The sequence below is a fragment of the Colias eurytheme genome, chromosome 22 (assembly GCF_061535395.1).
Source record: "Colias eurytheme isolate Ceu_HAF_F1 chromosome 22, ilColEury1 Martin Lab GWU primary, whole genome shotgun sequence".
Lineage (NCBI taxonomy): Eukaryota > Metazoa > Arthropoda > Insecta > Lepidoptera > Pieridae > Colias > Colias eurytheme.
In genome coordinates, this window is record NC_143001.1 from 4,458,730 (window position 1) to 4,474,843 (window position 16,114).

The following is a 16,114-nucleotide window of genomic DNA, read 5'->3' on the forward strand; positions in this document are numbered from 1 at the left end:
TATAGACCACATTTACCTCATTTAGCGTCACATCAATGCGAACTTAATAAATATTTAGTGAATTCTAAGAAAAATGATAAATCGAAAATTATTTGGAACAATGTTAGTGAAAATGCTTTTGTGCAATGTAAGATAGGTTTACAAAATGCCGTCACATTGTCACATCCCCTTTTAGATGTTCCCTTAGCCTTGATGACCGACGCTTCCAATACCTGTATGGGTGCGGTATTGCAACAGCGAGTAAAAGGTAAGTGGATACCCCTAGGATATTTTTCCAAAAAATTTTCGCCTACCGAGCAAAAGTATTCTACTTATGATAGGGAATTGCTAGCGATTTTTCAAGCTATAAAATATTTTAGGAAATTGTTTGAAGGCCGTCCTTTAACTATATATACAGATCATAAGCCTTTATGTCATGCATTTTCTAAAATAGGTAATGACAGTAAAGAAACGCCCAGAAGGACGCGACAATTACTTTTTATAAGTGAATTTACGGTCGACATACAGCATATTAGCGGTAAAGATAATATTGTAGCCGATACTTTATCGCGCGTAGAAACAATTGTTTGCCCGACTGTACTCGACTTCAACGAACTTGCTGACTCGCAAGCGAAAGACGAGTACTTGATTAATATGACACGAAGTGGGCATAGCGATAATAATGTAAAGTTTAAGAAAATGTATTTACCGACTTGTAAAAAAGGAGTATATTGCGAAGTTTCAAATAATATTATTAGACCTTATTTAACAGAATATTTTAGAAAAATTGCTTTCGATAGTGTTCACAATTTAAGTCATCCCGGTATACGTACGACTCGGAAGATGGTCACTAAACAATTTTTTTGGCCTAGTATGAATAAAGATATAGGGAAATGGACCAAAGCGTGTGTATCATGTCAAAGGTCGAAGATTTCGCGTCACGTTGTTTCAGATATAGGAAAATTCCCGGAAGTTTCGCGATTCGAGCATATCCATGTGGATTTAGTTGGTCCATTGCCGACATCTCCACAGGGATTTAGATATTTATTAACAATTATAGATAGATGTACGCGTTGGCCTGAAGCATTTCCCGTTAAAGAAATTACTGCAGACGTCGTTGCTAAGCATATTTATGAAGGATGGATAGTTAGATATGGTTGTCCCGTCCGTATTACTAGTGATCAAGGACGTCAATTTGAGTCGAGTCTATTTTTAAAATTAATGTCATTTTTGGGTATTCATAAAATTCGTACTACGCCTTACCATCCACAAAGTAATGGCGCGGTGGAAAGATGGCATAGGTCGTTGAAAGCAGCCCTTATGGCGAGACTGCTCAGTAGTAATAAAACGTGGATAGACGAATTACCCACTGTTATGTTAGGGTTGAGAGCAGCAATACGAACTGATAGTAATGTTAGTGCCGCAGAATTGGCCTTCGGTAAAACTTTACGTTTGCCTGGCGAGTTCTACGATAGTTCTACAAATGACTGTGACGTAAACGATCCTTATAGTTTGGTAGAAAAAATCCGTGAAACAATATCTCAGTATCGCCCGACGAGAGATAAGACGAACGCAAAGAAAATATTCGTTTATTCCGATTTACAAAGTTGTAGTCACGTTTTTGTTAGAGACGATGCAGTTCACAGGTCTCTAAAACCGCCTTATGATGGTCCTTATCAAGTGTTAGAACGTAGTTCTAAAGTTTTTAAAATACAATTTCCGGATAGAGTCGCACGCATTTCCATTGACAGGTTAAAGCCAGCCTTTATTATAAAAGATGATGTTGATGTGGAAAACAATATTGTTCCACATAACACTTCTTTATCGAAGTCGGTTCAGCATGCGCCACCCATAAGCGTAACTAGGAGCGGTCGCGTAATACGACGACCCGTGCGATTCGCGATATAGAACTTTCACACAGTATTTAGCTATTGTCTTTAATTCTAAGATTATCTGTAGTGTGATTCATTTATTATACTTGTGTGTTATATACCTTTTTTTTAGAATGTAAGTTTATATTCGTTTACATGTAGCTTTTGCGTTTTATACAAATTTTTATATTAATTATTTAACATATACAACGTTTTAAAGTAACTTAATTTGTTTTTATCGATTCATATTGTTAATCATTTCATTTTATGTTTTACGTAAATATGATTAACATTACATTGCATTGTGCATAGTTTACATTTTTGTGTGCCGATTGCGAAAGAATGAAGTAATGCGATAGTTTTGTTTTTGCGCATTGAAGATGCCTATTTAGTATTTCCTGTTTTTGTACTAGATTATTAAGTAAGTTATATATCGGATTACATAGGTATAAGAAATATGTATTACGAATTAATATGTGTCTTGCATTGTCATTTTGTATTTAACGGTAATTGATGTGTGTTTATTATGTCTTTTGACAAAATTTTTTTGGAGTGTATAATTTTTTTGAAAAAGGGGGGGAATAATGTAGGGACACACATATGCAATTCGCTGACCGAGCTTTTGTATATGTGTGCGTCCACATTGTTTCCCCGACGCTTTCTACATTTTATTAGAATTATTATTTAGTAGTGCTTAACGGCTAGTTCTAACAACACATATATTGTGAAGAGTAATAAAGTGATTAAAGGAAAGGCATTATTATTTGGGCAACCTTGGGGGCAGAAGCACTACTCAACAATGCTCAACGTTAATAATCAAGTTTTCACTTCTGCCGGCACTCCCCCAGTGCAACCCGTCTTTTTTTTTACTTTTTTAAACTATGAATCCCAATATATCCCTATCCCTTATTGGCATGGAGCTTCGTTAAAATCGTTACAGTCATATCTAAAAATAACTATATTGTAATAAATAGCCGTCCATTCTCTAAATTTTTATTCATTTATTTTTTACAGGGTGATCTCGGCGGCATAGACGCTAAATACGATGTTGCCATATCGACATGTTGCGGGGCGTTAGACAACATAGTAGTGGATAGTGTGGACACAGCGCAGGAGTGTGTCGAGTTTCTGCGCAGGAACGATATAGGGCGGGCAACATTCATTGCGCTCGACAAACAGCAACACTTGGTGAAGAGTTACGAGAGACGGACTGTTTTGTAAGTTTTTTTTTGTCATCACGATGATTGAGACCATCATCACCATTGACTTCATCCCCTTCAACCCCTTCAACCTCTTCATCCTCTTCAACCTCTTCATCCCCTTCAACCTCTTCATCCCCTTTAACCTCATCATCCCCTTCATCCCCTCCAACCTCTTCATCACCTTCAACCTCTTCATCCCCTTCAACCCCTTCAACCTCTTCATCCCCTTCAACCTCTTCATCCTCTTCATCCCCTTCAACCTCTTCATCCCCTTCAACATCTTCATCCCCTTCAACCTCTTCATCCCCTTCAACCTCTTCATCCCCTTCAACCTCTTCATCCTCTTCATCCCCTTCAACCTCTTCATCCCCTTCAACCTCTTCATCCTCTTCATCCCCTTCAACATCTTCATCCTCTTCATCCCCTTCATCCCGTTCAACCTCTTCATCCTCTTCATCCCCTTCAACCTCTTCATCCCCTTCAACCTCTTCATTCTCTTCATCCCCCTTCAACCTCTTCATCCCCTCCATCACCTTCAACCTCTTCATACCCTTCAACCCCTTCAACCTCTTCATCCCCTTCAACCTCTTCATCCTCTTCATCCCCTTCAACATCTTCATCCCCTTCAACCTCTTCATCCCCTTCAACCTCTTCATCCCCTTCAACCTCTTCATCCTCTTCATCCCCTTCAACCTCTTCATCCCCTTCAACCTCTTCATCCTCTTCATCCCCCTTCAACCTTTTCATCCCCTTAAACCCCTTCAACCTCTTCATCCTCTTCATCCCCTTCAACCCCTTCAACCTCTTCATCCCCTTCAACCTCTTCATCCTCTTCATCCCCTTGAACCTCTTCATCCCCTTCAACCTCTTAATCCCCTTCAACCTCTTCATCCCCTTCATCCCCTTCATCCCGTTCAACCTCTTCATCCTCTTCATCCCCTTCAACCTCTTCATCCCCCTTCAACCTCTTCATCCCCTTCAACCTCTTCATCCCCTTCAACCTCTTCATCACCTTCAATCTCTTCATCCCCTTCAACCTCTTCATCCCCTTCATCCCCTTCAACCTCTTCATCCCCTTCATCACCTTCAACCTCTTCATCCCCTCCATCACCTTCAACCTCTTCATACCCTTCAACCTCTTCATCCCCTTCAACCTCTTCATCCCCTTCAACCTCTTCATCCTCTTCATCCCCTTCAACCTCTTCATCCTCTTCATCCCCTTCAACCCCTTCAACCTCTTCATCCCCTTCAACCTCTTCATCCTCTTCATCCCCTTGAACCTCTTCATCCCCTTCAACCTCTTCATCCTCTTCATCCCCTTCAACCTCTTAATCCCCTTCAACCTCTTCATCCCCTTCAACCGCTTCATCCCCTTCAACCTCTTCATCCTCTTCATCCCCTTCAACCTCTTCATCCCCTTCAACCTCTTCATCCCCTTCAACCTCTGCATCACCTTCAATCTCTTCATCCCCTTCAACCTCTTCATCCCCTTCATCCCCTTCAACCTCTTCATCCCCTTCATCACCTTCAACCTCTTCATCCCCTTCAACCTCTTCATCTCCTTCAACCTCTTCATCCCCTTCAACCTCTTCATCCCCTTCATCCCCTTTATCCCCTTCAACCTCTTCATCCCCTTCATCACCTTCAACCTCCTCATCCTCTTCATGATCTTCCCTTTCATGCTCTCCGTCCTCTTCATCTTTACCATCTTCATCGTCAACTAGTTTTTATTCTGTCTTCATGCATTGTTATTTGTAAGGGATACACTGCGGACTTGCCATCTGGTTATTTAAGTTTTATTGTCGGGATTAAGGGATTATTTTTCAGCCCAGAAAACGTCTCTGGACTATTCGATTTAGTTCAAGTGCGTGTTCTAGCAGCATTTTATTACGCGTTTTGGAACAATACGGCGAATTGGAACAAGCGACGTGTAACGTGTTGTATTGAATAGCTTGCTATAATATCGTTTTTACAAATTAAGTGTGATTTAGTTTTTAATTAATACTGGGTTTTCTTGTGTATATATTTAGGTACAAAAACAATATTTTTTGACATTTTTTTTTTAATTTTCAGCCCAGAAAACGTGCCCCGTCTATTCGACCTGGTCCAAGTCAAAGATCAACGCGTATTAGCGGCATTTTATTACGCATTACGCGATACGCTCGTAGCGAATGAGCTAGAACAAGCGTCGCGTATCGCGTACGGGGCGACGCGGTACCGCGTGGTGACGCTGAGTGGTGACGTTATTGAGATTGCGGGTGAGTTTTCTACACTAATATTATGAAGAGGAAAACTTTGTTTGATTGTAATGAATCCATACTGTAATATTATAAATGCGAAAGTAAATCTGTCTGTCTGTCTGTTACTCAATCACGCCTTAACTACTGAACCAATTTGCATGATTTTGGTTATATTTTGATATCCGAGAAAGGACATAGGCTACTTTTTACCCCGGGAAATAGGATAGATTTTATCCCGGAAATCCTACGGGAACGGGAAATATGCGGGTTTTTCTTTGACTGCGCAGGCGAAGCTGCGGGTGGAATGCTAGTTTGAAATAATTTTATGAATGTAAGTTTATTCTTTAATTTTACTTTAACGCAAGATGCATAAATTATCATTAGTTAGGTCTCTTATTATTCATGTATCCGTACTAGTTATTTCACAATAATTTATGTTTCCTATTATTATTGCTTGCACCGGTTTGGTGCCAGAGCAAACAGATAGAAGTCCATAAATATCACCTATTCAAATACTAAAAATCATAAAATAAAATACTAAATTAAAACCACATTTTAATACACTAAATCAATATTATCAGGAACAATGTCGGGCGGTGGTAAAACAGTGTCTCGCGGACGAATGTCGAGTTCCGTTCAACAGGACACGAGCGAACAAGACCCGAGACTCATACAGGCGAAGGAGGAAAAACTTAATGCTATTGATGAGAGGTATTTAATCTATACGTATATCATCATAAAATCGTAGGAAAGTCAAAACTGTACATTGAATATTTTTTTTAAAGAATACTTGGAGCGTGATCTACAATAGATACCGAATTGATGATCTGCATATTTGTTTATAAATTTTATTTCATAAAAAATACGTCTCAGTGTCATCTGGTTATCAAATCGGTGAATGTCGATCCTCCGGAGTCTCCTCTACTATAATTATTTATTGAAATTTATCGATTTTTAGATAATGGAGTACAGAATAATCAATATTATTCGTTTAGTCGAGTGCGTATAAGTAATGTTAGTTATTTTAACCCATTGACCACCGTAAGCCCCGATCGGGGCGCGACACAATAGATTTTCTATTGTGTCTGTGATTCCGAGGACTGATGGATTAAATTGAATAAGGGCCGATTTTTCAATGCTTGGATAAAACTTATCCGTCCAATAAAATATTATACGATAGTATTAAAATGTCACGTAAACTATCAAATACGGGCAATTAGAATACGTTTTTAAATTGATAGTTTTATACATTATTCGACGAATAAGTTTTAATCAAGGATTGAAAAATCAGCCCTAAGTTAAATAAAATCAAGAATAACTTGGTATGTGAGTCAATTTATTGCTTCGAATGGAGTGCTGGAAAACATAATTTTGTATGTTTGACTGATTTGGGATATATGATATTTTTTTACTCTCATAACTAGCCAAATCAAGAAGAGCTGCAATTCGTTTAAAAACCTTTAACCCTTTTGATTTATGCCATAGGAATTTAAGCTAGGGATACGACAAACTATGTCTGTGGCAATGTTTTTTTTAAACCATAATACCTTACAATATTGCCTAAACTTATAAATTACTAAGTATTAATACACATTTTGATGAAATCTTTTTTTTTCCAGATTAACAGAAATACGCACAGAACAAGAAAGCTTAGAAGAACAACTAGTTTCTCTACAAAGGAGTAGCCAAGAGGGGAAACGGACTTTACACAAATTGGAGATTGAGTTAAATAGTTTGAAGGAACAAGTGCCTAATTTACAAGTAAGTTTTATTACAAATAATATCAAAATATAGTTTTAATAAGTTTTAAGCCTAATAATAATTTTAGGTTATTTTCAAATGTTTAAGCAATATTGGAATTTGAGTGAACTAGAGAGATAATATTATGTATAGAAACTTCTCAATAAGTTTTTGTATTATAAAGGTACAACTATATACCTATAAATTTTATAACAATAGTGGAAAGTAATAGTAGGAAATTATAATTATGTTTCTAGCTATTTGGCGTTTTAGAATACTCAATAAAATATAATGTAACCATATTAAAATTAATATACCTACTAATCTTAAATGCAATACATATATATTTTCTCATAATTATAACTAGCTGCTCCGCGCGGTTTCACCCCCGTGGCTCCACTCCTGTTGGTCGTAGCGTGATGATATATAGCCTATAGCCTTCCTCGATAAATGAACTATCTAACACCGAAAGAATTTTTCAAATCGGACCAGTAGTTCCCGAGATTAGCGCGTTCAAACAAACAAACTCTTCAGCTTTATAATATTAGTATAGATTACTACATTATTGAAATAATAAACAATTTCAGAAACAAATAGAACATCAAGAGCGGAAGGTAGCCTCGTGTAGAGTTGACGAGTCAAAGAAAGCTACTTTGGAAGGGAAAATACAAAATGCTGAGGAAAAATTAAATAAGGCTAATTATGATGCTGGGGAGGTAAATAATATTAACATTTCTTTAATTTTATTTAATAATGCGATAGATCATTATTACAATAAGTTCCTATTTATAGGCATAGTTATAGAGTCCATTAATTGTCTTGTATATATTAAAGTTACCCACAAAATAATCTGAAAATGAATATTAATTTAAAAAAGGCTTTTATTTTTCGAAGTTATACAGTTATTTCTTATCATTTTGTTTAGTTAATTGTTTTTGTAGTATATCGCAACCTTTTCGATCGCAATGTAATTTTTAACCAAAGCAGGTTTATAATTTCAATATTTTTAATATACTACTTTACAGTTTATACATTTTACTTTATTTTTGAAGTGAAAACTTCTTTAGCGGCGTTGAGCACTTTTTCTGTAATGGGTATAAAATCTTAAACTCGCGTCAGGACACGTGACCTGATCGAAAAAGCGTAAGACGGATACCATTCCAAAATATCAAACATGCTCAACGTTAATAATCAAGTTTTCACTTCTGCCGGCACTCCCCCAGTGCAACCCGTCTTTGTTTATTAACATTTCGGTTTTTATTTGTTTTTATTATAGATAGAAAAAGAAGTGCACGGTGTTGATGCACAAATAGCAGCGGTCGCGGGAAACAAAGTGAAGGAATTGCAAAAGATTGTCGACGAATTGACTAAGAAAATAGATAAAGTTAACGCGGAAATCACTAAACTGAAGGTTGGAATTAATACTAGTATACGGTAAGTTTTATATTTAATCCATTTCTTTTATTTTAGTTATCGAACAGTAAATTTTTCTTTCAAATTCTATTCGAAGCAAAACTCTGCCTACGCGATAATTAAGCAGAGTTAGCCAACAAGCCAGAGTTAGTCTAGTATTACGTCATAGCTGTTAATTTAAAGCAATTAGTTTGATTGATAGTCTAAGTTTAGCAATAACGTTTGTCTACACTAATATTATAAAGAGGAAAACTTTGTTTGTTTGTTTGTTTGTTTGATTGTAATGAATAGGCTCATAAACTACTGGACCGATTTTAAAAATTCTTTCACCATTCGAAAGCTACATTATCCACGAGTAATATAGGCTATATATTTTATCACGCTAAGACTAACATGAGCTAGTAATAGTCAGACAAGTCAGACCAAATTAAATTAATCGTTATTTCTATGCAAAATGGAATTTTTAATAATTTTGTTTTAGGGTCCATAAGCATTTGTTTTATTGATGACACATAAGCGATTCACCCAAAAAAAATATTTAAATAAAAACTGATTGTGAATTTATACGATATTTATGTTTAATTTCAGTAACACAAAGAAGTCTAAAGATAAAATAACACAAATGGAGGCGGATTTGAAAGAAACGGAAAAGAATTTAGAAACTTACGGCAATCAGAAACGACAGTTGACTCTGGATATTGGTAATTTGCAAAAGGAATTTGAAGAGGTATATTATTACTATATATTTAATTAAAATACAGAATTCATAAAAAATAAATGTCTTGATTATAAATGCTGAAACAATACAGAGGGATAAACAAATAACACTTATTATAACCTTATATTAATTTGATTATATTTTGTGTAAAATAATTACACCAAAATGTTTGTGTAAAAATAATCTTCATATTCAATATCATACTTGAAATGTTTCTTGCATTGCGAAGTAAATAAAACGTATGTTTATTGCAAAAATAGCTTAAAAATATAATATCACTACACAGTATAAAACAGAGTCGCTTTATCTGTCCCTATGTCCCTTTGTATGCTTAAATCTTTAAAACTACGCAACGGATTTTGATGCGGTTTTTTAAATAGATAGAGTGATGCAAGAGGAAGGTTTTAGTATATAATTTATTAGGTTTTAGACAAAGCGGGCGAAGCCGCGGGCGGTAAGCTAGTACCATATAAAATATTTATAATATACTAATAAATTTTAATAATTCAACAGCTCGGTGAACAAATAACTGAAGGTACGAGCGAATTCGCGGGATTACGTAAGGAAATCGCAAAATTACAAGAGAATGAAAATAAAATAAAATCGGAAAGACTGGAAGCTAATAATTCTGTAAATAAAATGGAGAAAACGATACAAGATTGTAGTAGCAAAACTCCGCAGTGGGAAAGAGAGGTAATATAATATAATTATAAATTATAATATTATCGTTTTTTATTACAAAATTGTACCAACATAATAGTCTAATATGCCTATCATTAACGTCATTTGTGCAAGTTATTAAATATAAAATATTTAATTTAATACGTTGCAACCTATACAATATTGAAAAATGTCGAATAAAACTGTAATCATGCTCAATGTACTATCAACTGATTTTTTTTTACACCACTATTTGGTTAAATAACTCTTAAAAATATTAACTTTTAACGCTTGACTATTTTTTTTATCTGCCATAGTCCTTTTATTAAACTTAATTTCTTTCTGTACAAACGTAGTCTGAAAGAAATCGCTATATTATAGCGATAGTCTTATCGTTTTGATCAATAATTAGTTTAAGATTCTTGTCATGTTTTAGAGCAATAAAGTATTAATAATTTGTTTCTAGCTCCAATCGCTCCGCCTCGAAGATCCCGGTATAAACATACCGGGAATCGAACGGCCGACCCCCCTCGTCACACACACAACAGAGGAATTGGAGGAATGTTCAGTGGAAGAGCTTAGGAATAGATTATCTGCACAAAAAGCGAGGATAGGAGATGGGAAACCTAACTTACAGGCTATACAGGTTAGTTTTTATTATTAAAACTACTTTATAGGTTACTAGCATTGCTCCCCTACTGCTGGTCTTAGCGTGATAATTGATATATAGCCTATAGCATTCCTCGATCAATGGGCTATCTAACATCGAAAGAATTTTTCAAATCGGACCAGTAGTTCCTGAGATTAGCGCGTTCAAACGGTAGAAAGTATTTACGTATGTCACTCGTCTACTCTAGACACAAAAATCAAATAAAATCGCTCCATTACGAATTGAAAAACAGACAAACTAACAAACTTTTACACTTATCGTAATAAAGTAAGTATTTAAACGCACTAAATAAAATTAAAACATTGTTAATAATTATTAGTAGTTAAAATAGATTTAAACCATTGACGTACATTAATCATTAAAAAATGTCAGAGCAGCGTTGTATACGACATACATACAAATTAACACATTATTCCGTGACAGTAAAGTCTAATGTATAAATAAAAAGATCATTACAAAACTCTGCTTTTTAAATCCGTAGGCAGAGTTATGCTTCCGACAATATTTGAGCGTAAAAACTACTGGACGCATTTGGATGAAACTTTGCAGGAATCAAAGGAATGCTGTTAATCAGGATAACACACACAGCTATAAAATATTCTTGATTTGAGCTAGTTTAGTACTATAATCAATAATTATTTTTATTTACAGGATTATAGAGCCAAAGAAGAATTATACTTACGTAGAGCGGCCGAGTTGGACGAAATAACAACAAAAAGGAATGAAATGCGTAATCTATACGATCAGTTGCGAAAGAAAAGAACTACTGACTTTTTGAGCGGTAAGTTTTATTAAAAAAAATATCCAACTACATAGAAAATATCGTAAAAATGTTGATTTTAATACTTATTGGTTTTTCTTGAATAATTATCCTATTGTATGTGTGTATATATTATGTATTGTATTTTTCAAAGTAACTTTTTGCTCCGTTTATTTATTGAAGTGAAACTTCTTTATCGGGGTTGGAAAAAAATTTAGTGTAACATTTTTTCGTTACGCGTGACATTTTTCCGTTACGCGCCATCTTTTTCTTATCCCTACCACGCGTGATTCGACGTATTTCTGTAAAGTTGCATATAGTAAATTATTTTTTAAAATTAAGGTCATAAAGAAGTTTCACTTCTTACCTGTGTACACTAGTACACGCCCCCTTTTTTATTATATCTCTCTGTTTAATTTTATTGCGTACATAATAAATAAGGATTTTAGAAGTGAAATTTCTTTAAGCGCGTTGAGAGAAAAATTTCAAGGTCGCGTCATAGTAATACCGTCACGTCGGGGAGTAAGGCAAGGATTTTGGTATCTTTGATTCTTGTCAAAGAAGTTTCACTTCTGACACGTGTGCTCGGACACACTTTTCCTATAGCATGTTAAATATAATTAATGATATTTTACAGGATTCAACACAATAACATCAAAACTAAAGGAGATGTATCAAATGATAACACTGGGAGGAGATGCCGAGTTAGAATTAGTGGATTCTTTGGATCCATTCACTGAGGGGATTATTTTCAGGTAAAAAATAACTTTCTAGCCAACATTTAAGCTATTTTTCTTTTCGATTAAGATTTCGTTGTTACTTATGTTATGTTTATGGACTTTTCTTTTTGGAACTTCTTTAGCGCACAGCAATTTTTAAATTAATTTATCAAAATACTCGGTAATCTAGTATTTATTTCAAATTACGTGCTGTATAATATCACAAAATATTAATTTAGATTCGAAAGAAACAATGTTGTGTTTTAAATTTATATCATTTGAACACAAAAAATAATAATAATGAAACCAATACTTACAAATATATTTATTTGAGTAGTTGCAATATTAATTAATCTACATAATAATATCATTTATTTTCACGTCTATTTTGAGTTGCCTGGTAGAGATCGCTGCCAGCGATAAGGCCGCCTATTGTTAAATTATATTGTTAAGTTTGTAAAATTCTATAAGTTGTACAATAAAGTTTTATTCATACATTCATTAATTTGTTTTGTTTTTAATATTAGATAGAATTATAATACTAACATAGTTTTCTAAGGCCATTTCACTAACAATTATATGGATATCAAATTTATCTGAAATAAATAAATTAATTAATTAATAATTTATTTCCCAGTGTACGCCCACCAAATAAATCATGGAAGAACATATCAAACCTATCTGGAGGTGAGAAAACCCTATCATCTTTGGCTCTCGTTTTCGCACTACACTACTACAAACCAACACCGTTATATGTTATGGACGAAATCGACGCAGCGTTGGATTTCAAGAATATATCTATTGTCGCTAATTATATTAAGGTATTTATTTATTTGTTTTTATTGGATTTTTTGTTATTTTTATGTGTGAATTATTTGTAAGATTAATGTCCTAGTACTATGCTTTTTTTTAAACAGAGTAATAAAATAAATAAAGTGTACACAATTACACATTTTATTAATTGCTCAGTATAACGAACGAATGTACAAAGCATTATTGTTTCATAAAAAAGTAGATTATAATCAGTAGTCTTTTCAGTTTTTGACGAGACCGTCGTATTTTTTGTAGATGTAATATGTCACAATGCTTTTAAATTTTTATCGAAAAAAATATCGACATTTAGAAATAATTTTGAATTAGGTTTATTCTTTAGGTAATTGATATGTATATTATATATAAACTAGATTTCCGCCCGTGGCTTCGCCCGCGTTTTCAAAGGAAAACCCGCAAAGTTCCCGTTCCCGTGGGATTTCCGGGATAAAACCTATCCTATGTGTTAATCCAAGTTACCCTCTATATGTGTGTTAAATTTCATTGTAATCGGTTCAGTAGTTTTTACGTGAAAGAGTAACAAACATCCATACATCCATACATCCATACTTACAAACTTTCGCCTTTATAATAGTATTAAGATGTAAATAATAAATATCCATTTTTTCAGGAACGTACGAAAAACGCGCAGTTCATTATAATATCTCTCCGCTATAACATGTTTGAAGCGTGCAACCGACTCGTCGGGATCTACAAAACTCAAGATTGTACCAAATCTGTTACTGTAGAGAATAAAGTGCCCGAAACTATTGATAATGTGGCTAAATGTTGATTTTTGTGTAGTTTTATTGAAATAAATTTGATTTTCGTATAGTTTTATCTTTTATTTTACGAAATTCCACAAGAAATACAAATAATAAACATAAACACAACACTTACAGACACTTACAGACACACGTACACATAGCAATAAGTATAAGATTAATAGAAAACAAACTTTTATTTAATTTCCTAAGAACATACTGACCTAGCAAACTGATTTGCCTTTCACCATGGACCAATATATATCAAGCTTTCACTAATTACTTACGGAATAAAAGTAATCTACCGAAAATACCTACGCAATATAAATTTCATAAAAATCATTAAAGCATTTTCCGATGAGTATGGCGATACAAATTTATATTAATTCAAATTCATTTATTTGCCAGTAAACAATGTATACAAAGATGTTACAATTATTTAGTTATTCAGCATGTTTAGTCGTTATTAACAGCCTGCAACATACATTTATTGCACGCCTCATAAGCGAAGCGTTGAGGTGGGTACTACTGTCACTTCGCGCAAAACATCTGATTTTTCAAACTTAAAATGTCTTTATGTATCATACATTGCACTTGTAAGATAATACATACACACACATATTAAGAAAAAACACTATTTTTAACATTCATGATATTTTTGATGTCATTTTTGTTATTTAAACTAGTTAAAAAACAGTTTAAAAAAGTTCTGTCTTGGACGTCCGTGTGTCTGTATGTGCGGAGGATTTTCTTGTTAACACGATAGCGACCGAAATACTTTACTAATCGAGTCTTTTTTTTTTCTCTTACGCTTGAGTATGCTCAGGAATAGAACCCTTTCATTTTTCAGGGTCTGATTCGATGTGGTTTAATTGTTATTAAATAAACAAAAATAATAATTAATAAATAATTATTAAAAAAAAAATTATGAGGCGTGCACTTTTGGATTTTCCAAATTATTTTTTGATTTCACTTCATTTTAATTTGTCATACAAAGCAAATATCATACAGGCTATTGAAATTATCAACAGGTTCATTATTCATCACAAAGTCACACATACATACAATTTGGCAAAAAAACATATTTCGATACAAAAATGTTATTATTCTACAAATCTAAGAAGCCTGACACATTCTGCAAACAATCATAATTTAAAATGTATGTGCGAAATACTCGGCCATTCATAAAGAACGCTCTACGAGGAACTTTATAAGTTGCCATTTTAATTTGCTTAGTGGTAGGGATCACAACTCCAGTAAATTATTGAAAACTTATAAAGCCATTGCATAACTATTCAAGAGCGTACCTAGATCTTTATACAAAGGCACTCGCAAACGCGTCGGGTCCCTTTTAGTGAAAAGCGAGCTATCCTCAAAGGTTATTACGAATTTATGATTATTTTTACTAAAATTATGAATTCTAAAATGTACATGAAAATTGAAAAATTGGCTTACAGCAACTTACAAGGGGACCGACACCCGCTACAGCTGGGCATTACCCACAAAAGTAATCCGTACATTGATGTAACCGTGCAATTATAGCAGCTTTTTAGACAGTGTTACGTTACTGTAGTCTTACGAATACGCCGCGCCGTCGGCCGTAGTGCAAACACGAATTTACTTCGTGTACCTATCAATATATATTTAAACCGGTCAAGAACTATGCCTAAAAACTTGGTTTCAGTAAATTTTTGAATCTTTTTACCATTTTAGTGGATAATAAGATGAGTCATATTGTTTTTGCTTTTATTATAAAATTGGATGTAATTTGTTTTCTGCTAGATTTATGTTTAATCCGTTATCCTCTACAGTATTCTGTGACATTTCTTCTACATATATAAAAATGAAACCCGTTTCGCGTTGTCACGGCATCACGCGTGAACGGGTGGACCGATTTCGATAATTCTTTTTTTATTATATTCCTTGAAAGAAAGACGCGGGTTCGAATCCCGCGGAATAATAGAATTTTAAAAACTTATTCTTCAACAATTAGTTGTTTTCTATCGCTGAAAACGGAGGTGATGTTAAAAATAAAACACATAAATAACATTATTAAATTTATTTTGCACAATTATGAACATCTCGACTTACAAAAAATAGTGAAAGATTACAACAATTTGTTTACTTTGCATTATAAGTTTAAAAGCTTTTTAACCTTAACATTTAAACTATATTTAAAATTACATGTGTGCATATAATAGGAGAGGATTATAATTGATAAGTAATCAATAAAATAGTTGAGTGTAAGGAACATAAGTTTAAGGCTTGGTTGCACCATTTTTTAGTTAATGTTAAATCTATACTAATATTATAAAGCTGAAGAGTTTGTTTGTTTTTGTTTGTTTGAACGCGCTAATCTCAGGAACTACTGGTCCGATTTGAAAAATTATTTGGGGTTTGTGATAGCCCAATTATCGAGGACGGCTATAGGCTATATTATATCATCACGCTAAGACCAACAGGAGCGGAGCATTGCGGGTGAAACCGCGCAGCACAGCTAGTTTAACAATAACAGTAACAGTGACTTTTACAGTGATAGCGAAATGTGTTTCACCAACGTATTTTTTA

At 34.0% G+C, this 16,114-nt stretch overlaps 1 protein-coding gene across 1 annotated transcript in view; it reads left to right on the forward strand.

The window, feature by feature from the left end:
- glu (structural maintenance of chromosomes 4-like protein gluon) overlaps window positions 1-13,616 on the forward strand; it is a 61,699-nt gene extending 48,083 nt beyond the window's left edge. Inside the window, exons 12-24 of the mRNA XM_090115140.1 lie at window positions 2,865-3,067; window positions 5,126-5,310; window positions 5,874-6,003; window positions 6,912-7,053; window positions 7,620-7,748; window positions 8,309-8,466; window positions 9,034-9,172; window positions 9,677-9,856; window positions 10,290-10,469; window positions 11,145-11,274; window positions 11,891-12,008; window positions 12,610-12,793; window positions 13,414-13,616. Of these exons, the coding sequence (XP_089971266.1) occupies window positions 2,865-3,067; window positions 5,126-5,310; window positions 5,874-6,003; window positions 6,912-7,053; window positions 7,620-7,748; window positions 8,309-8,466; window positions 9,034-9,172; window positions 9,677-9,856; window positions 10,290-10,469; window positions 11,145-11,274; window positions 11,891-12,008; window positions 12,610-12,793; window positions 13,414-13,575 (2,040 nt within the window). The 3' untranslated portion in view covers window positions 13,576-13,616. The remainder of the gene's footprint in view (window positions 1-2,864; window positions 3,068-5,125; window positions 5,311-5,873; window positions 6,004-6,911; window positions 7,054-7,619; window positions 7,749-8,308; window positions 8,467-9,033; window positions 9,173-9,676; window positions 9,857-10,289; window positions 10,470-11,144; window positions 11,275-11,890; window positions 12,009-12,609; window positions 12,794-13,413) is intronic.
- Window positions 13,617-16,114: the final 2,498 nt, after the last annotated feature.